Below are 21,744 nucleotides of genomic sequence, written 5' to 3' on the forward strand. Positions count from 1 at the left end.
TTCACATAGAAAATAATGTTTTTAAGAAATCCAATAGAATGTATTTTCTGTTATTGTTCAAAAGAGATACAGCTCTAGTCCCTTCGAGAATACTGTCCAACTTTATCTTTTGAGAACGGTAAAGTAGACCAATAAACTGATGGCAAACATTTTGAACAGGATGGACTTAGAGGCTCATTACTTGTATTCTGTGTTATCATCATTTTTGACACACATCCCTATGTCATGGCCCCATTTCATTATAGGCTGGCACTGTGGAATAAGGATGATATTAAATTTTAATGTTATTGCTATTATTACTGTTGACTGTTTTTAGCATAAGTATGCTTAGTTCTTTAATTCCAGCTTCTGCAGGGCCAGAAAACAGAAGTGTGCATAAACAGTCAGGAAAATTACTGTATACCCTGGAGACCCAGCATCACATGCTCTGCCTGTTGTGAATGATGAATCAAAATGGAAAGGTTATCATTTTCATTAGCTAGGAAAGAACAAGACCATACTTTTCTCCAAGTGTAATTACAGTGGTTCACTGGCAACATTACACTGCAGTAATTAGTCTAAAGGTGTATGTGAGGGCAGGCTTTCGCAGACACTAGAAATATTATTTCAGAGTTTAAGGTCACAGTCTTGTGTTTAACATGTTCCAGGCAGCTTAGGAGGGAAAAAAAACTAATTTGACTGGAGCTAAAGAAAGACATTTGACATTTCCCAGAGTCATAGATTCAGAGACCAGTCAGGTAGAAAAATTGTATTTTATTATCAACCCAAAAAAAAAAAAATCGCTGCAGAAGTAGCATGTCAGACTATTTTGTAGGATAAACAGAGATAAAATTCAAGTTTATTAGGAATGTGATATTAATAATTATGAAAGCTTATGTTATGTGTGTTTTAACCTCTGGGTTATTTCCTAAGGCAATTGGATAGTAAAAGTAATTGCTAGAAACTTTTCAGGGAAAGCAAAATAATTTGTCATCTTACAACTGTTTTCAAGAAATAAATGTTTCTCCTACACAGGTCCTCAAATATGTATCTATCTGTCCTTTGTGAATGTTTTTTGGACACTCTGAGAAGTTAAATTGATATCTAGAAATTTCTAACCTAACCCTTCAGAGGAAAATTGATGTGCAGTTATTTGCAAAGCCATATCTGAAGTTTTCTGTTTAAGTAAAACATAAGTGAGAAGGGAAAAAAAGGAGCAACAAGTAAACTTTACATAAAGTCAAAGTCACCTATGAGTTTACAAGAAACTTTTGGCTTCTTGCAGTCCAGCCAGTACTTCTACAAGTTACCTTGCTGACTGGGCTAAAGGTAAAAAGCCCAAATAGTGCCCTTGTGTAATTTCTCTATTGTCTCTCTGTCTTCGATTATTTTCAGCTTCTTTCATTAAATCTTTACAGTCATGAAATATATTGTTTCTTTTAGGACAAATGGAGAATAGCGTGTGTATGAATGAGCATTCATTCAGCAACCAAATCCTGCTGGAAACCACTGCTTCTTTAATGCAAGTGCCTGTTTTATGTGTGTTATGTGGCCATATGGTTAGAACTGATGTTTCTCACAACTTCAGGCACTTGGGAAATTTTAAGCCTAGATGTGACACAAATAACACAACTAGCTGATTATGTAACATACTGAACATTTTACCCAAAAATTGAATTAAAAAAAAAAATTGTGTTTTGTTTGTCACAGATGTTTCTCGACTCAAGGAAAAGTCATGCGGTGCAGAATTAGATTCATGGTGTACATTTTCTAGAGCAGGAAATTAGGTAGAAGGCAGCAAGTAGTGGGAATAGCTCCAAGACTGCCTTTCCTTCCCTCTGCCACTGGCTCTGTGCAAACCACCTCATATTGCTCTACTTCAGTTTGCTGTATATGAAATCAGAGGCTGCTAAACCCCCTTCTGGTTCTTACCTTCTTTGGAGAAAACCATCTATTTTTCTTCCTTTGTGGGCTCAAGTAAGTATGAGAGCTTTTCTTACCTCTCTTCAATAAGGTCTAGAAAATTGTACCATACTCTCCTTTGAGACCATAGTATCTAACAGCTCTATGAGATCACCGGCAATGCAAGATGGGGGTTGGCGGGAACCTACACTTGCACTTCCTCGCACTTTGGCACCCCAATCTGTGAAATGGAGGGATGGCTTTACAAGAGCATTTTTATAATTCATTTTACTTAAAATGTCTCTTTAGAATATAGTTAAAATGGACTAAAGGAATTTCTGCACATTGTCAGAGAAATTACTTTCTTTACCAACATTTGATGAATAAATTACAAAATGTGCCTGGCTTTTTGAATCAGGTATGGAACTGACATACACTTTCAGAAGTCCTGACAAATTTCTGACGGTCAAACTTTGCAAATGGAAACCGAGTTTCCCACAGTCAAGCTGTTAACAGCATTTGCGTTCCCAACCGAGGTTCTTAACCTCTAAAGTGGTGTAGAAATTAAACAAGCATGTAATCACTATAGATGACATACCTCTAAAGCTCATTAGAATGGAAAGGGATGTTTTCCATTGGATTATGAAAATAAAAAGGGCTTTGTTGGCAGGCTTCTTAATTTAAGGAGATTCAAGTTGCTGGGTAGCTGTTTGAGAGACTTGCAAGTGATTCTTGGGTTGGCTACCAAATATCAGATTGTTACCTTCAGTGCAACAAGAAAATAGCTGTAATTTGCAAAGGGCTCTAAGCATATATTTACTGTAAGTAAAACATTAGTCTAGATCCAATCTGTATTTCCCCCATCTGAAACCTTGTAGGCAGACCAGGTCTACCATGAACTTGGGATTTTGGAACCACTCTCCCCACTCCCATCTCATTTCTACCAAATTCTCATGTTTTAGATGAGGAAAAAGTGAAGCATCAAATCTCTTTTGTCTTGAAAAGAAGCTTCCCTGATCTCTTAGTATTCTACTGGCCATCCAAATGTGCGATGGTTTTGAATACCCCTTTCTTAGAACTTTCACCATTCCTTCTTCCTCCACATCACTTTTACATTTCTTCTTGACCTGGGATGTTCTAGTTAATCTCGAAGTCCACGGGATTACAGAATAACTGATGAGATGATGTGCTCTGCATCCTTCTCTGTGAGCCTGTACCAGGTGCCTCGTCTGGTGGCCTGTCTCTGCCAGTAGCACAATTAGAGAACAGGAGCTGGGCATCCCACACTGAGGAGATCTGGAACCTTCTGCCTTTTCTCCTGCCATTTCCTCTGAGGCCAGAACTTCCTTGCTTGGTGGCAGAGGCAGTGCTAGGATACAGAAAATCAGGATGATTATCCTAAATATTATTCTCTGTGGATCTTTTAGCCAAACTGGGTTATCATGTGGCTTGGGGAGAAAACATAGAAAAGAAGGTGGCTCGTTTGAGAAAAAGAGACTTGAGGTTTATATTCACACACTTAGCCCTTAAGTTCTTTTATTATCACCAAGGCAAAGCTGTCTCTTCCAGAGTCCTGTCTGAACTCTTCTGTCCCTCAGTTTCATGATTGCTTTTAAGCTATTTGAAGTAGTTGATTCTCTTAGAGATTGTATTTCACCTTCAAAATGTACTTCAATTTCATTCATAAAAATAATAATGAAGAACTTTTATTATTTACTTTTGCTGTTTTCTTAGGGGGCAGGGATAGGTTATGGCATTTTTGATCCAAGTCCTAGATTTCTAATGCTCGGCTTTGCCCAGTATTCTCTGGGGAACTTTAAGAGCCTCACCAATAGCACAAGATCTGTGACTAAGGGGACAAAAAGGGTAACTACAGAGGTGTTAGCCGCTATAAATCACTGCATATAGCAGTTCTTCTGAGTCCTTTTGGCAAGCAATAGTTAAATACTCACCTACAAATAGTTCTCTGATTGAAAACCCAGCCCTCGACTGTATAAACATAGCCAGTCTAACTCTATGTGTGTGTGTGTTGTTGTCATCATAATTATTTCCAGATAAAATGGAATAGCCCAAAATGATGACTCCATCTGTCCACATTAATTGTAACAAGAGGAAAGAAGCAGCTAACGTTTTCAGTGCCTCTACAATCTCGTATTGTTGTTAATTTCCTGAAAATTTAATGTTAGATGAAGTGTAATTGCAGATTTCCTTAAGAACCATTGACAGATACTTGTCGTAAGTTATAAGCAACTCATACTGTGAAATGTGTGCAAACATTCTAAGTTTTCTTCCAGAAGAATGTACTTCAGCGAAACCCAATATTCATCAGTCCTTTTTAATAAACAGAGTCATTAAAACTGAAAGAAGAATTTGGGGAAACTTTCTCCTTTTTTGCTTCTTTATTTTTAAGAGAGATTAATGTTGCAAGGACTTTGATCTAGTCTTCAGGGAGTGAAATAAGCCTTTGATAAGTGTCTTCTGAGAGACCTTACCACCTTTGGATGAGAGGCCTACATTTGAATGAGGTGGTACATTAGATAATAAATTATGGTATATTGACGTAATGGTGTTATAGGATGGAAAGGACCTTTAATATTTTCTATTTTGATTATTAGGTAGTATATTTAGTGCAGCTGTGTTTATGTCTACATGGTAACTGAACATGGTGACAAGTCCCTACATAATAAGAATAGGGGGTGCTTTTTAAAAATCTTGCCAATGGGATTTAATTTGGTGGGGTTGTATTTATCAAGTAGCAATGGCAAAAATCATTCCAGCACAATCATTCATTACAGCTGGTTTGCTACATCAGACAATTTGACAACCTTGTAAAGCAAGTAAACGATACTTTAAGTGTTGCATTTCACAGGGAAATAAACTTGGAAATGGTAAAATTTTTTAGTCTAGTCACATTTCTTTAACCAACGTTTTGGCTGATTTAACTTCCTGGTCATTAAAAATTCATGTTTGGATCATAGACGTAGATCATTCCTGTAGGGAATCAACAGTCCCATATTTTTGTGAGCTCTTCTCTTTAAAAAAAAATGAACTTGGGGGTCATGACTGCAAGAAAAAAGAGGCAGTTGCTGGTGACAGAGAAAATGTATATAATAATAAGTAAATAGCTGTGTGAATTAGTCAGTAATTTCAGAATTACATGCAACATGTGAAATATTTAGGTATAAGGACTTAATGACTACTTTTTGAGGCATTTTCTTTAGTGTTGCATCCCTCATAACGCAAATTAATGTTTATTACTGTTCTTTCATATTGCCAAAATATTTTCATGCATTTGGATTAGAAGCAGATTGTTCTGGCTTGTTTTGCAACTTTGTTTTAAGAAACAAAGTGATATTTAGAAGATTTTTGTATGTCTTAGAAGCCTTAATTATCTTACTTATGTTGAAGGAGGAAATAAGATCAAGTTTTGTTTCGCCCTTAATGTAAGAAAATAAGATTCCACACTATGCTAATTTTATGTTACTACATGGTTAATGATGTCTTTCAGGAAATTTGAACCAGTGGTACTTGCATTAGCTGTGAAGTATCTAGCAATCTAGAGTCTTCTATAACTATGGGCTGGCATTTCTTTTGGATTCTCACCTTTGCTGTTTTCTCCCTTTTCTCCACAGATTGGTGAAAGACAACAAGTGTTAGTAACGGAAGAATCTTTTGATTCCAAGTTTTATGTTGCACACAATCGATTCTATGAACAAGTAAGAGACACTTCAGATTCCTAAGTTTTGTTCAAAATGAGGTGTTCTGAAAGTACACCAGTTTAATAAAAAGAGGACTTGGAATGGGTGGAAGGTTGCAGAATCTTGCTGAAGCAAGGTTATCTCTGTGGGTTAGTCTACAAAGCATTCTATGCAGAGGAGTAAGTGTGTTTCAGCCCCCATTAATCTAGGGCAGGAGCAGCCTTAGGCTTCTGGGAGCTGGGCTGATGCAGCTATCACTGCCAAACTTCCCACAGCCTGGCGCAGTGCAGGGGCCAGTCCTGTCCCCAGGCAGGAAGGGTGTCTGCTTGGGCGACATCAGCATGGAAGGGTGGGGACTTCCTCTCCCTGTCACAGCACTCAGACACGTTCTAGGTTGGTTGCTTGGCGTTTTAGTTTTGTTTAATTTTAGTGTTTTGTTTTTTAAGTCCCACCTGATAAAGATGCTTTGGACAAAGGCAAAAGAGCCTATTCCTTGGACTCAACTTACATTGTGTGGGCAACTTTGGAGGCCAGTGTGAGGATCAAACCAACTTCACCTGGAGTGTTTTCTTCTAGGCCAACCCAAAGGGCTCCCCATTTGCTCTGCTGCTTTCCTTGCTCCAAGAGCTAATGTGCTGTGCTCTGTCTCAGCATTTGGGAGTCTGCATTCCCCAGTGGAAAAGCAATTCAAAAGGGACTTGAAGAATCAGAGTGCTTTTTTTGAGGGGCACCAGCCTAGGCAAGGAGAGGTGGGCTATGCCCTGCTGGCTGCGAGACTCTTGAGGGTGGAGGGATTTTCATTCCTGAATTGTATTAACTTTTCTTAATATCAAATCACTTGTTTCTCCTTTTCCATCAAATGAGACATGAAAACTTTCTCCATGGGTCATGGCTGGAATTAGCTCTTGGGAAGTCCTTCGGAACCAGTCAGAGGGCCTCCCTGGTGCTCCAGGGGTGAAAGTCTCAGTGCTATCAAGCTATTGCCAGCCACTGTGGCCTGAGTTTGATCCCTGGCTAGGGAGCTGACCCATATATGGTGTGGCTGACCTCTCCTGTCTTGCCCCCTGGTTCCCTCAACAGTTATTTCAGTAGATCTGCCTGTTGTGCTCCCCACTCTATCTCTGGTGAATCCTCTCACCCTCCTCACCTCTGGCCTGCACCCCAGTTCTTGGATGCATGCATAAATAAAAATAATCTTAAAAAAAAAAAAAAACAGTGAGAGCAAGTCCAGGTAAGGGATGGGCCAGGAAAGTGACCATTCTGGAAATCAGGAAGCAGCCACGGCAAAGGCATCAGTGTTCCATCTGGAATAATCTCAGACAGGACACCCGATTCTCAGGAAACATTGTGGGGGGAGGGGCACTTGGGGAGGCTGGGAGTAGGGATGGACTTAAGACCCAGACCAAACATGCCTGTTCTGTTCTCAGAGACTGCAGCTGAGGAAGGATTCCCAGTTCTCGATGTTTGAACTGAGTCTCTTCCCTATTTTCCATCTCATTAATTGACTCCAGAGAGCCATTTTCCTATTCAGGCCAACTTCTGCTCAGCCCTGGGGAAGAGTTTGATTGTATTTTGGTTGCCTCTTCCCTCTCCTTTCTCTGGCCATCTGGGTTTTTGCCTCAGCAGGGAACTTTTTTCCCCTTCATTTTAAAGGCAATGGCATGCCTCATTAGCTGTTTCCTCCAATTTAAAGCAGTCAGGGTTTTTCCAATTATTAAAACCGGAGGGGGAAAAAACACTGAGCCCTTCATTCAGATCAAGGCAGCAGATCAAGGAGAGTTATTTTCCCCCAGAATAGTACCCAATCTCCCAGGGATCGTTTACTCTAGAGATTTTCTTATTTTATAAAAACTGATTTAAAAGGGCTTTCATATCCTGATACTAAAGCTCTTTTAGTTCCTCTGCTTGCCATGAGTAATTCACCACCCAGGTGACCTTTTTCCTATACTTTGATGAAGCAGTGTACTCAGTGGTCATAAAAATCAAACTCAGAAAGACTACGCTCCAATTTTAGAGAAATTGGCTGAGGAACTTCTGGCTCTTCTGCCTTTTTTATTTTATTTATTTATTTTTTTGGTGTCTATAACTAAACATATCAAAGATTTCATAGGAATTATTTTTCTAAATAAGATGAGTTCCAGAAATGAAGATTATATCCAGATATCAAAGTATTGCTGGATTAGAATTAGTCTATTTATTTTGGATCCTGACTTAAAAAGATTGGCAAGTAGCTCCAGCACTAAAATAGAAGTGTAAGGAAGACATAATACATGCAGAGTGCCTCTGCGTCCCAAAGGAGGGAAAACATTTGCTCAAGGTAAATAAGTACTTTTATCAGAAATCTCTAGTGAAAAGAGACCATCTCACAGTTTCCTGTGAAGTAGCCAAAGTACCCTTCAGAGTAGTGAGTGTCTGTGGGGGTGGAACTAACAAACACATGCATTTTATAACAGAGCTAAAGAAAGGAATGCAACCACCGAGTTAATGGAGCCATTTAGCTTCAAATGCCACTTTTTGGGATACTGAAAGTTTCCTTTTAAATGTTCTTCCTTTTCCTCCAAACACATATGCTGCGCGAAGTGTCTCCTCAGGCCGTTACTCTGACAGCTAACTTGGAAGATATTGAAGGGATAGGACTTTCCTGGGCTTTCTAAGTTTTTTCTTCATTGCATAGAACATCCAGGAACAGTCGAGAAAGCCAGTCAAGAAGTGAGTCGCTGAGGTCTCAGGGATTGCCCAGGTCTGCCTCCCATATGCCCTAGGACAGCGGGCGTCCTGCCACAAAAGAGCAAGCCTCCAGCTGGGTAGCTCTTCCCAACAGTGTCCTCCCTACCTACTAGGTTCCCAGATCCTTGAGCAGCTGGAAGACAGAGCCCACTTGGGATTGCACCCTAAAACAGAAAAGGAATACTAGGGCTCAACAGGAGAAACCTGGAAAAATACAGCCTTTAGCTATGGTAGCATATCAATATTGGCTCTTTAATTGTGACAAGTCTATCATACTAATATAAGATGTTTAATAATAAGGAAACTGGGTGTGGTATATAGAGGAATTCATTCCCTGTGCTGTCTTTGTAATCTTTCTAGAAATCTAAAGCTATTCTGTAATAAAGAGTTTGCTTCAATAAAACCTTCGATTTTTTTTTTTAAAGGTTTTAGTGCCAAAGAACCCCTCGTTCATGGGGAAAATGGTGGAAGTGGACATTTATGAATCAGGAAAACATTTTTTGAAAGGGCAGCCGGTATCAGACGCCGAAGTGTACACACCATCCATCAGCAAACCGCTAGCAAAGGGCGAGGTCTCCGGTTTAACAGAGGTGAGTGAGGGATGTCTTCCTCTCTGGCCCACTGGCAGAACAGCTTCTGTGGCAGCACAGTGATTCCCGGCCATGTTGCTGTTATCATTTACAGTTCCCTGTTTATGTATGCAGCAGACTTTAATCCTTTCTGACCGACTGAAATCTGAATTTTCAGAAAGATGCTTTTTTGCTGATGCCTATAGCTTTGCATCTCTACTTATGAAAGGAATAAGCCATTTTTCTGCTTCTAGGCCAGAAGCAAAGGGCAAAAGCCATCTATTTCAGGTGAAAGAGTTAACACCACCAATGATCTGATCCAGTATATTTCTGTGTCAGTAGATCCTGAGTGGAAGGGGGTGAGGAAAGGAATATTTCCTTGCTTTAGGGAGCTGTTTATAATATGATAAAAACCGACCGTGGAGTAGGCACCAAAGCATGTCAGTATACGTGGTTACGGTGCCTTTCTCTAGGGTGTTAGCTGAATGTCTGCTTTAGTCATGTGGAGTGAAAATTAAACATTTTTTTCCTTCCTATAAAAAAAGTAACCTGACCCCTATTTTATACCTTGGTAAATATGGCTGTTTGCCAAGCTCTCTCTTACATTTCATTGAGCTACAGTTGTAAAAGCTGATGGAGTGTGAAATGAAAATGTGTATCACATTTCTAAGCATCATTTGATGTCCTTTCTCCAACACAATTGTTAAGCGTGCTAAAAAAAGAATATAGCAATGACTTAACATAAGGAAAACAGATAAGTGCTATTTATCCGTGCATATAATTCCAAAATTGTTTTAGTGTATGTATTATCTTTTCCCTCCAAGTAAATTGCCAGGGCATGGTAATTAAACTTTGGGGATGGTGACAAAGAGGGTATCATTATCTGTATTGTCACTTACTGTGGTGATGGACTCTGGTATCCAAACACAAGTGACACCTCTCAGGAGTTTGACAAGTGCATGCGAGGAATCTGGATGTGTGGCCATCTGACCGATAATGGGATGACGTAGAGTAGCTTTTGTCAAAACCCTGCCAAGTGTGTCATCCTGCTCAAGCAGGAGTGAACTCTAAAACCTGATAAGCATAACCATTAATGTTTGCTGCTGTTCGAAAAGAAAAAAATCATACTGTGGGGTTGGATGGATGGCCAGGAAGGAACAGTAGCCTCCAGCATTTAAACTCCTCCATTGCTAGAGATTTGGCTTTTGCTATGTGAGAAAATGTTAAGGAAGGTGACTTATTTTTTTTTTATTTTTCTGTTCAATGCGTTTTATAGGATTGATTTTAAATTGCCACTGTGAAAAGGGTTTTCCCACAAATGGCAGTAGCAGGCAAGTTCTTATTTCAGACACCTCCTATAATTCCTTCATGCATGCCTACTGAAAAGGATGGTGTGCAAAGGCATCATCATTAATAAAACATAAATAAGGAAAAATATTGCTCTTCTCTTAGTTCCTTAATTATAATGTTCCCTTCTAAGATAGCAGCCCCCTATCAATTGGCAGGGTTGGTGGTGGTATATTTTCCACCCAGTGCTCCCTGAGCAAGGATGACTCTTGGGTCCCCGGTGAAATGAAGCTGCAGGTCAGCTGCCTGCTGGTCCTGCGGGGCCTCTAGGAGTAGTCTTAGAGTGTGCATGACGCCAGAGGGCTGAGAATATTGACTTGGGTATTTACATTCAGGAAAATATCCAGGCCAGCCACTATTTGTGACCTCACATAAATTAATGGACATTGCTTCACGCTTTATTACTTGTCAGCTTTTAAAGATAGACCGAGACTCGGGTCAAAACGCTTTCTTCAGTGAATTTTGCCTGGTGTTACAAATATTTCTGTTGATGATGTGAGCCAAAATGAAGTAAGCAGGAAGAGAACAGCTTCTATTTTTAGAAGATTTAGAAGTGGATGATAGAGGTTATAATCATGTGTCAAACTTCTTGAGCTCTTTGAGTGCTGACAAAGCTGCTAGAACTCTTGACAAAAATGAACTTAACTCTGTGGATGAATCACGGTCTTGGTGTCTGATACATGTGGGTTTGCATCTGGACTTGTTGGTTTTCCGCAGGCCCGTGACTTTTCTGAACTTCAATTTTGTCTGTTAAATGGAAATAATGTCTATCTCAGAGGGTTTAGAGGAGTTATGTTGAACTAGTGTATGTAAATAGTAATACAATTCCTGGAACAGAGTAAATAGTTAATTGGTTTTTCTCCCTAACCCCCAAATCTAGCTGCACCTTCAGGCTTCTGAAGGTGACCTTGGTACTAACAATTTTAGTTGTCCTCATTATTTTAGCATCATCATGAAGTATAAGTATGGGGCAGGAGGGATGGTGAATTTCTCTAATGGGAATCATCTGTTTAGTGCCAGAGAACTAACCCTATAAGGACTTTCTATCTATCTGAATTTCCTAGGCCTTTCTTGAGTTTTTCTAGAATGGGAAACTCTTTCTACACACTTCATATAAAGAAATCTGAAAAGGAATCTAAAACAAAATGCTGTGTTCAAAAATCTTTTCAGTAGTAAATACATGTCCTTAATTGATAATTTTATGATAATTGTTTAGCTATGTATAGCCCTACGCTACCATTGGACTTAGTATCTCACTTTAGGTCCTGTTGACCACTTTTGATAAACTGTTGAGGGGCACAGTAGTTTAGGAGAGGAATCGCTGACTGGGTGGGAGTCCTGAGATCTGGATTATAGAGCTGCTTTAGTGGCAATAGACCGTATATCACATAGGTCCTGAGCCGCTATTGTCTCTTAAGATTCTGTGATTGAAATACTTCATTTGACAAAAATGGATTGAATGCCTACCAGGACTTTGAATTTATGAACATTAATAGATACTAGGCTTTGTTGTTTTCAAGTAGTCGTTGGTAAATGTCCACAGCATGGTAGGAAAGGAGCTTGCAATAAAGTCAAAGGATTACTCTCTAAGAAATGATCTTCTGCCGGAAACAGCAGAAGTAGCATCTTTTTATGATCATTACTCTTCCTCTTTCCATTTTGCTTAGAGAAATGAAGGAAGAAAAGAAGCAGAGAATAAGCAAGAGAGACCAAATTGGTCTGATTATTTTTAGGGAAGATAGAAGCCAAAATGCCATCTCGAACTTAATGAGGACATTTTTTAATAGCTATTGCTTAAGGGTAAGTTTAAAAGCTTATGTAATATTATAAACATAGGGGTGCAGGTGCCTTTTTGAATTAATGTTTCTGTGTCCTTTGGGTAAATACGTAGGAGTGGAATTGCTGGATCATGTGAAAGCTCCATCTTTAGCAGACTGAGGAATCTCCACACAGCTCTCCATAGTGGTTGGACCAGTTTGCACTCCCACCAGCAGTGCAGGAGAGTTCCTTTTTCTCCACACCCTCGCCAACATTTGTTGTTGCTAGTTTTTTTAATATGTGCCATTCTCACTGGTGTAAGATGGTACCTCATGGTAGTTTTGATTTGCATTTCCCTGATGACAAGTGATGTTGAACATTTTTTCATATGCCTGTTGGCCATTTGCATTTCCTTTTTGGAGAAACTTCTTTTTAGCTCTTCTGCCCATTTTTTGACTGGATTATTTTCTTTGTTTTTGTTGAGTCTCATCAGCTCTTTGTAGATTTTGTGATCAGTCCTTTATCATTAGTGTTGTGTGCAAAAATGTTCTCCCAGTCGGTGGGGTTTCTCTTTGTTTTGGTTACTGTCTCTTTTGCTGTGTAGAAGCTCTTTAATTTGATGTAGTCCCAGCTGTTTATCTTTGCCTTCCCTATCCCTGCTTTGGGTGATGTGTCTATAAAGATGTTACTGACGTGTATGCTATGTAGTGTTTCACCTATATTTCCTTCTATATATCTTATGGTTTCAGGTCTTATGTCTAGTTCTTTAATCCATTTTGAGTTAGTTTTTGTGCATGGTGTGAGGTGGTAGTCAAGGTTCATTCTTTTGCATGTAGTAACCTAGTTTTCCCAAGTACCATTTATTAAACAAACTTTCTTTGCTCCATTGTCAAAGATTAGTTGACCATAAATCTGTGGGTTTATTTCTGGATTTTCTATTTGGTTCCATTGGTCTGTGTTCTTGTTCCAGTACCATGCAGTTTTGATTATTATGGCTTTGTAGTATAGTTTGAAGTCTGGGAGTGTGATGCCTCCATTCCCTTCTTTTTTTTTTCCAGGAGACCTTTGGCTATTTGGGGTTTTTGGTGGCTCCATATGAATTTCGTCAATATTTGTTCTATTTCTTTGAAGAATGTCATTGAAATTTTTATTGGAATAGCATTGAATCTGTAAATTGCTTTTGGTAGGATGGCCATTTTGATAATGGTAACTCTTCCATTCCATGAGCAGGAGATGTCTTTCCATTTCTTTGTGTTTTCTTTATTTCTTTTAACAGTGTTTTATGGTTTTCTTTGTGTAGGTCCTTTACCTATTTTGTTAGGTTTATTCCCAAGTATTTGATTTTTTTTGTTTCAATAATAAAAGGGATGGTTTTCTTGATTTCTTCTTCTTCAAATTTGTTGTTTGTGTATAGGAAGGCTACTAATTTTTGTGTGTTGATTTTGCATCCTGCTACTTTACTAAACTGATTGATTATTTTGATTAATTTTTCTGTGGAGTTTTTGGGGTTCTCTATGTATGTTATCATATCATCTGTAAAGAGTGATAGTTTGACTTCTTCCTTACCTATTTGGATTCCTTGTATGTCTTTCTCTTGTCTTATTGACTATCACCCACTTTTAACAATAGTCAACTAAGGCTTAGGTCATCTGTGTTTTGTTCACCCCATCCCCCCAATTGTTTTGAAGTAAACCCGATTTGTCATTTGATTTCATGTAGAAACACAACAGAAAATATGTCTAAAAGATGAAGATTCTTTTAACAAACATAATCACAATACACTCACTGATCTAAAAATAATTAAAATTAATTCTTTATCCAGTCAACATCAACTGTTCAAATTTTGCAATTTTAAAGCAATTTGTCTAGATCAGGATGCAAATAAGCTCCATTTGTTGCAATCAGAATGTCCTGTAAGTTGCTTTTAATGTATTGGCTTTTCCGTCTCTGTCTCTTTTCTCTCTTTGTATGGAAGTTTATTTGTAGAAGAAACCTGCTTGTTTGTTTCGTGCTATTTCCCACAGTCTGGAATTTGCTCATTTTATCCTCTGATATAATTCAACAGGCCTCTCTGTTAGCCCTTCTTTTATAAATTAATGATTTGATTTCAAAGCTTAATCAGTTGCAGGTTGAATGTATGATAATTTTATGTGATGTCATGCATTTCTGCTGGGGGTGGGTAATGTATGGTTAGCTCTCTTTACGTTGTTCATGGCTGGTAACAGTTGCCTAAATTCATTGAGTCATTAGAGCTCGCAAAGTGGTGGCTTTCTAATACTGTCTTTCCTTCTGTATTTATTAGCTAAAAGCACTTATATAAGCAGAAACTTCATAATGTGAATTTTTGTTTATCTTGAGGTCTATTTCTTGGAGAGTAGGTGAGATTAAGTCCTGATGATTTATGTTTACCAGTTTTCAAAATTTCAGTTGATTCCCTAGCATCCTCCAAAAGTAGCCATTGAGGTTTTTTAAGTATTATTATAAATTCCTGGTTTTTTACCTTTGATGTAGTGTTGCTCCCCCTCCCCGCCCCCTGCCACACATACACGCACACACTGCAGTTATAATACTCAGTTGGTGATCTAATGGTTGCCCTCTTTGGACAATGGAGCTTCTTTCAACTGGTTCCTCAATCCCTCTGATATAGCTCCTGAAGTATTTGAATGTTTCTTTGCTTTATATTCTAGCAGGGTGTTCCAGGTTCATCTTGGACATTCTCTTCTCTGGATCAGGATCCAGCCATGTCTCTAAGGAGACCTAGTTTCTTGTAAAAAATGGTATTTAGACAGCATGCTGTGTGCACTCAAGGTGCTGAAATTAGTCATTGATTTTTATGCCTTTAGGCAGGCAGAGCTAAAAAACCCTTCTTTAAATTAATTAATTTATTTATTTTCCAGGTCACACTAGTGCTTTTATCCAGGTCAGATTTAGAAATTTTATATCTTACATCTTTAGTTTCTTTCCTCCACACTGAAATCCCAGTTCCCAATAAGACAATGTAATTGGTCATTTGCTCCATCCTATAAGATGCTCACAGCTATCTAATAACCATAGCAGCACCAACACAGTGTGATCACTACAAAAGTTTAAGTGGTGTTGGCGGTGCTGGTTTTGCAGTTGTTTTGTTCTTAGGGCACATGCCAGCAGGCGTTTACAGGCAAATAGTGGTTTTCAAGTCACCTGAAATAGCTCCTTTCCATAGACCTAAACCAACAAATCAATACACAGTAAGGAACATTTGCTTCGTTATGTTGGAATTTTTAAAATTCAATTTTGTTTCATAATTAGGTGAAATATTCTGCAAAATCAAATCTACAAAATATGTTCTGAGAGGTCCACCTTTTAAATCCTGCTCTTTCCACCCTGTTTCCTAAATACTTAAGGCGTTGGTTGGTTTTAGTTTTCAACTTCCAGAGGTGTCTTTTGGCAATACAAACAAATATGCATATTTTTATCGCCTTCTTAGAGAAATGTTAGACACTTTTGCTATTTCACTCAACAGTGTATTTTCATGGTTACTGTCTAGTGTTACATGGAATTCAGTGAATGCTTCTAATGACTTTTGTTAGACTTTAAACAAACTACATACAAAGTCTTATTTTACTCTGGTATCTGAGATGAATAATATTACCCTGTTTGAAACCCAACATCATTTTGACCAAAGAAAAGATAAGTAGAATCACTTTAAAGACATCCCTGGCTCCTAGGCCAACAGGAGTTAACTACATTCTGTGATGGAAGGTAGGCTGGAAGGTAGGAATGGTCAGCCATGGAGCAAAACAAAGATTGTCCAGAAGTCAACATTGGCAGTGAACAACTGTGTGCCAAAAGAGAGGACGCCTTAGCTGATGGACTTCATAAAGCCTCAAGATCATCCCTGTTTGGAAATGGTGACATGTCATTACCTTGGTCAGCTACTATCACACACTTGATTCGTTTACTTCACTTTGTTGACTTCATGCCTAATGGGCAAATTGAATAGCAATTTACCTTGCCATTCAAATCTGCCTACAGGAAGAAATAGGTTTTTTCAACCCTCTATAAGTGTGTTGTTAATAAATTAATTCTTCTATATATTTCGGTCTCCTGTCTCCCATCCATGTGGTCTATTCTGTGGGTGCTGAACATTTCAGATCCCAAGCTTTCAAGACTGTGAGCCAGGCATGGGCCGTGGTAAATCCAAGGTAACAAAAAATGCCACTTTGTATGGCCTCTTTAGAGTTCACAAGGGATTTCTCCTCTCTTGGTCCCACTCTGCATTGCCATTGGCTAAATATTGCATGTCTGCTGCTATGACTCCAAGCTAGCATTTATGGATTGGTTATCATGGACTGACTACTGTGTTTAACATTTTATATGCATTTACGTGGATTGTCTTCATAACCTTGTGAGAAAGTTACTATTCTTATTCCTATTCAGAAATGAAAATTTTGAACGTCAGTAACTAAATAACTTATTCACAGTCATAAAATTAGAAGGTGAGAGAGGTAAGCCAGGATTTACATGCAGGTCTTATCAACTATCAAACTTTTGTTTCTATTTACATTTTCCAACTTTTAAAATTGAGATACCCACTGGTTTACAACACTGTGTATGTGTTAGGAGTACAGTTTCACACCTCTTCAAATGTATGTTTCTGACTCACACCCAGCTCCAGTGTTCTAATAGCTTCTACCCAATCCATTGGTCCCCCCTCCACACCTTGTTCCCACTCTTCTCCCCTCTGTTACCTCAGCTCTGCTCTTAGAATCCAAGGATGTGATTTTTGGTTTTTTGGTTTGACTATTCCTTTGTCTTGTTTCTTTATATTCCACATGTGAGTGAAACGATCCTGTGTTTGTCTTTCTCCTTCTGGCTTAATTTTACTTAGCACAATCCCCTCTAATTCCATCCATGTTGTCCCAGGTGACAAAAATTAATCTTCTTATTGCTGAGTAGTATTCCATTGTGAATACATGCCACAACTTCTTTATCCAGTCATCCATCAGTGGGCACTTAGGTTGTTTCCATGTTGTAGCTATATAAGTAGAACTGCAGTGAGCATAGGGGTGCAGATAACTTTTTTGGATTAGTGTTTTTATATTCTCCAGATCATTACCTAGAAGTGGAAAACCTGGAACATATAGTGGATCTATTTTTAATTTTTGGAGGAACCTCCATACTGTTTTCCATAGAGGCTGCTCCAATTTACATTTCCAATAACGGGGTTCCTTTTTCCCCACACACTTGCCCCACCACTCTTGTTACTGATCTGTTTGAGATGATCATTTCCACAGGTGTAATTATGGCTTTGATATTTATTTCTCTGACAATTAGTGATGATTAGCATTTTTTCATGTGACTGTTGGTCATCTGTATGTCTTCTTCTGTAATGTGTTTATAAAGCTCTTCTGCCTTGTTTATTGATGGGTTATTTTGTTGCTGTTGAGTTTTATGGGTTCTTTATATATGTTGGATATTAACCCCTTGTTGAATGTATGATGTATTAATATTTTTTCCTATTTAGTAGGGTGTCTTGTTATGTTATATGATAGTTTCTTTCACTTTGCAGAAGTTTTCTAGTTTGATGTAGAGTCTACAAACACATTTCTAATATTAATATTGTGACCTATATCACCTGTGTTTTTTTCTGTGTATTTTTGTTTTCAATAGCTGTAAAATTCATAACAAAAAAAATTATCATCTTAACCATTTTAAAGTGTACCGTGCAGTAATGTTAAGTACATTTACATTGTTGTGCAACCAATTTCTAAAACTTTTTTCATGTTATAAAACTGAAGCATTGTGCCCATTTAAAATTCCCTATTCACCCCTCTTCCCAGTTCCTGAAATTCTATTTTCAGTCTCTGTGAATTTGACTACTGTGAGTACCTCGTATGTGAAGAATCATACAGTGCTTATCTTTTTCTGATTGGTTTATTTCACTAATATTGAAAATGTCCTCAAGGTCTGCCCATGTTGTGGCCTGTGTCAGAATTTTCTTCCTTTTGAAGACTAAATAATATTCCATTATATACTTACATCACTTTTTGTTTATTCATCTATCTATGGACACTTGGATAGTTTCCACCTTTTGACTCTTGTGAATAAAGCTGCAATGAGTACGGTAGCACAGACATCTTTTTGAGATCTTGCTTTCAACTCTTTGGGTGTATACACAGAGGTTTAACTAGTGGGTCTAGGGTAGTTCTATTTTTAATGTTTTGAGGATTATCCATATTTTTTTCCCTGGTGGCTACATCATTTTACATTCCCACCAGTGGTGTGCAAGGATTCCGATTTTTTCACATCTTTGCCATCACTTGTACTCTGTTTTTTTTAGGAAGTAGCCATCAAAATGGGTGTTAGGTTAAGCCTGGGTTTTGAAGCCAGGACCATACTACCTTACCCTTTTAAACCTTGCAAGTTTCAAAGGAACTTGCAGGAACCTTATTTAATAACTTCTGGACAGTAGTATCCTATTTTATATCAGTGTAGGCTTATGTTTAATACAAAAGAGAGAGAAAGGATGAATAGATGGGCAGTATTAATCATCATCTGTTTAAAGTGGTATTAAAGGTATATAAGTCTGGGCCTCCCCGGTGGCACAGCGGTTGAGCGCTGGGTTGCGAAGCTGCCCGCAGCCTCTGCAGCGCTGGTTCGATCCCCGGCTGCTCCCCGGCCACCGGAGGAGGGTCCCACATGGCGCGCAGACCTCTCCTGCCGCCCGCTGCTCCCCTCAGCAGTGTACTTCGGTCCTTCTGCCTGCTCTGCTCCCCGCTCTGGCTCTGGTGAATTCTCTCACCCTCCCCACTTCTGACTGTACCCAGTGCTTGTATAAATAAATAAAAATAAATCTAAAAAAAAAAAGTCTTTAAAAGAGAGTGTGATTACTACTTGGTAAAGGCCAACTACTTTTATTCCTGATGTTGTTCATTCTCCTTTCACAGCCTGAACTCTAACAAATCACTTGAACCCTACTAGTTCTCAAGTCAGTAGTTACAAAATCAGCTATTTTGTGCCTCATAGAATACAAAATTCTCTCCTAATTGTAAATTTCTTGTAGTCAGTTTTATTCCAAACTTTTCCCTTTTTGAATTCGTTCCTAAGGGTGAGAAATTGATTTAAAGAATGGAAAGTCAGGTTGCGTTGTGAAAAGAGCTCACAGATTTGGAAGGTTTTTTTTTTTTTTTAGATATTTTCTTTTTTTTAAGATTTATTTATTTATACAAGGACTGGGGTACATGCCAGATGCATGGGAGGGTGAGAGGATTCACCAGAGAGAGAGTGGGGAGCAGAACAGGCAGACTGACTGAAATTCACTGCTGAGGGGAGCAGCGTGTGAGATAGGAGAAGTCTGCTGCACCATGTAGGATTCTCACCGGCCGGCCGGGATCAAACCTGCGCTGCAGAGGCTGCAGACAGCTTCACAGTGTGGCACTCAACCGCCTGCGCCACCAGGGAGGCCCAGATTTGGAGACTTTAAGGTCTGGGTTCAAATTACAGTGACTCTTGCCATCTTCTTGCACAACATTTCTTGAATTACAGTTTCATTTGTTGGCAGAAAATTAGATAACTTGGATAAAGTGCCTGGTACACAGTAGGCATGTTAATATTTGATGAAAGGATTCATGACATATAGCTTTAAAAATCAGTGATTTCCTGACTTAATTTTTTAAAGGCACTTTCTATCCATTGATTTTTCAATATTCTGTACAGTTGTAGCAATTAAGAACATATATGTGAGTTTCTGATTACTTGGATTTGAATCCTTATTTCACCACTTAAAAGAACTTTCACCTTGGACGAATTTTTCAACCTCTCTATGCTTCAATTCTCACCACTTTCCATGGGGATGATAACAGTAAACTTTCTACCGTTTAATAGAAAAGGCTTAGATTATCAATAAATATCGGCTACTATCACTATTCTTATCATTTGTCATACATGATAAGGCTTTATTTTTCATTAAGCAATGAGGGTAAAAATTGCAGGAACTTTCATTATTTCAAATGTTGAAGTCATTAGCCATCCATCTCCTACAATATGGCAGATGAAACCAGACCAACTTAGGAGGTTCCGCCATATAATGAGAATGACAAATAACCAGAGACTCAATAACAGTCTTATTAGCATCGGCTGTTCTTACTGACAGACAGTTCTTTCCTTGTTCATTATGCCCCCTTTTAATGGAGAATATTCTAGAATGGAGACTTGTACCTATCATTCTGTTTCTCACAAGGGAAGGCAAAGCTGCCGCAGGGTGCCTGGCTGCCACCTGTTTCTCATCTTTTGGGACTTTGATCCCAGTAATGGATTCACTTGAGCAGTTAGGTAGCTCAGCACCAGCATGGCCGACAGCTTGGAAAGGAAGCAGAAGTTTTAAAGGGTGGCATGGTTTGCCTCATTACCAGACAAAAGGCCGGCAGGATATTCAGGTGTTGTGAGTTTTATGTACAAAGTATACTATATTTTCAGAGCTTTGACCCTTAGAAAAGCACCGTTAAAACGCTTTCCTCTCCATCTAACATTCATTTCCAAAACCACTGAAGTGAAAGGGTCTATTAGTTCAGGGCTAGATTTGAAAGCACATGAAAACTGCATTCATGAGGTTAAGAAATGGCTTAATAATTAAGTTAAAACAGTTGAAAGTGGATCTAATTTCAAACAGATCAGCTAACCGTGTTAGAAGCAAATGAGGGTGTGTTCCTCCTTATTTTCCTTCCACCCCCAAGACATTGGCTCTCGTCCCCAGCGGTTTTTCTAGTTCCTTTTTTAAAACTTTGAATTCTTCATCGCCCATATGTTCAATTAGTGTCACAAACAATTAAAACCATAGTACATTTAATATTTAGTCCATTTCTTCCTCTCATATTGCTTATAATTCCTTTGTAGACCCGCTAGGGCATATTTGGGCTTCTCTATCTAGATACATAGCTTTTATTCTGTGCTGCTGAGCTGTATTTTATTGGGCATTGCAGCTGAACTAGTATGATTATGTCAGTTCAAATGTGTTTAGTATGTTTGCAGTACCTTTCATGTAGCAATTTGAGCACCATCCAAAGTATCATCAGAGCGAGCTGATGCTAAACAATCAGCTTTCATTTCACTTGCATCACTAATTGCGCAATCACTGATGATAATTTTCCTCCTCCTGAGGCTTGTAGCTGTAGCGTGGTGAAGAGAACTGTGTGCATCAAGGAGCTAATTGTGCCTCAATAATAGTAACAGCTACTTTTAGTGAGCCCCTACTATGTGCTTGGTATTAGGATTATTTTTTTTTTTTTTTTTTTTCACGTTGGTTAGAACTTTATTTTATTTTTTTTTTTATCTTAAATTTTATTTTTATATTCCCCATACAATTGCAAACGCCCCATTCTGACCCCAATCCTTCCCCTCCCGCCCCCCACCCCCCAAAAGTGTCTCTGGTTCATAGTTTTTGTTGATTTTAATTTTCACTTTTCTTTTCATTTTCCTGGTCCCTTATTTAAGTTTTCTAGATTCCTGCTATGAGTGAGACCATCCGGTATTTTTCTTTTTCTTTTTGGCTTATTTCGCTGAGCATGATCCCTTCCAGTGCCATCCATGTTGCTGCAAATTGCATGTGTTTATCTTTTTTGAATGCTGAGTAATATTCCATGGTATATATGTACCACATCTTCTTGATCCAGTCATCTATTTTTGGGCATTTGGGTTGTTTCCAAAGCTTAGCTATTGTAAACAGTGCTGCTATAAACATAGGAGTGCAGGTGCTCTTTGGAAATGATGTTTCTGTGTCCTTTGGG

At 38.6% G+C, this 21,744-nt stretch overlaps 1 protein-coding gene across 3 annotated transcripts in view; it reads left to right on the forward strand.

Moving 5' to 3' along the window:
- Window positions 1-21,744, forward strand: part of CDKAL1 (CDK5 regulatory subunit associated protein 1 like 1) — a 648,948-nt gene that overhangs the window by 600,163 nt on the left and 27,041 nt on the right. For all 3 annotated transcript variants that reach the window (XM_037518925.2, XM_054698342.1, XM_054698343.1), the window contains exons 13-14: window positions 5,514-5,597; window positions 8,732-8,896. In XM_037518925.2, the coding sequence (XP_037374822.1) occupies window positions 5,514-5,597; window positions 8,732-8,896 (249 nt within the window). The remainder of the gene's footprint in view (window positions 1-5,513; window positions 5,598-8,731; window positions 8,897-21,744) is intronic.

This window comes from Talpa occidentalis, unplaced genomic scaffold, assembly GCF_014898055.3.
Source record: "Talpa occidentalis isolate TD23 unplaced genomic scaffold, MPIMG_talOcc4v2.1 talOcc4.2, whole genome shotgun sequence".
Classification (NCBI taxonomy): Eukaryota; Metazoa; Chordata; class Mammalia; order Eulipotyphla; family Talpidae; genus Talpa; species Talpa occidentalis.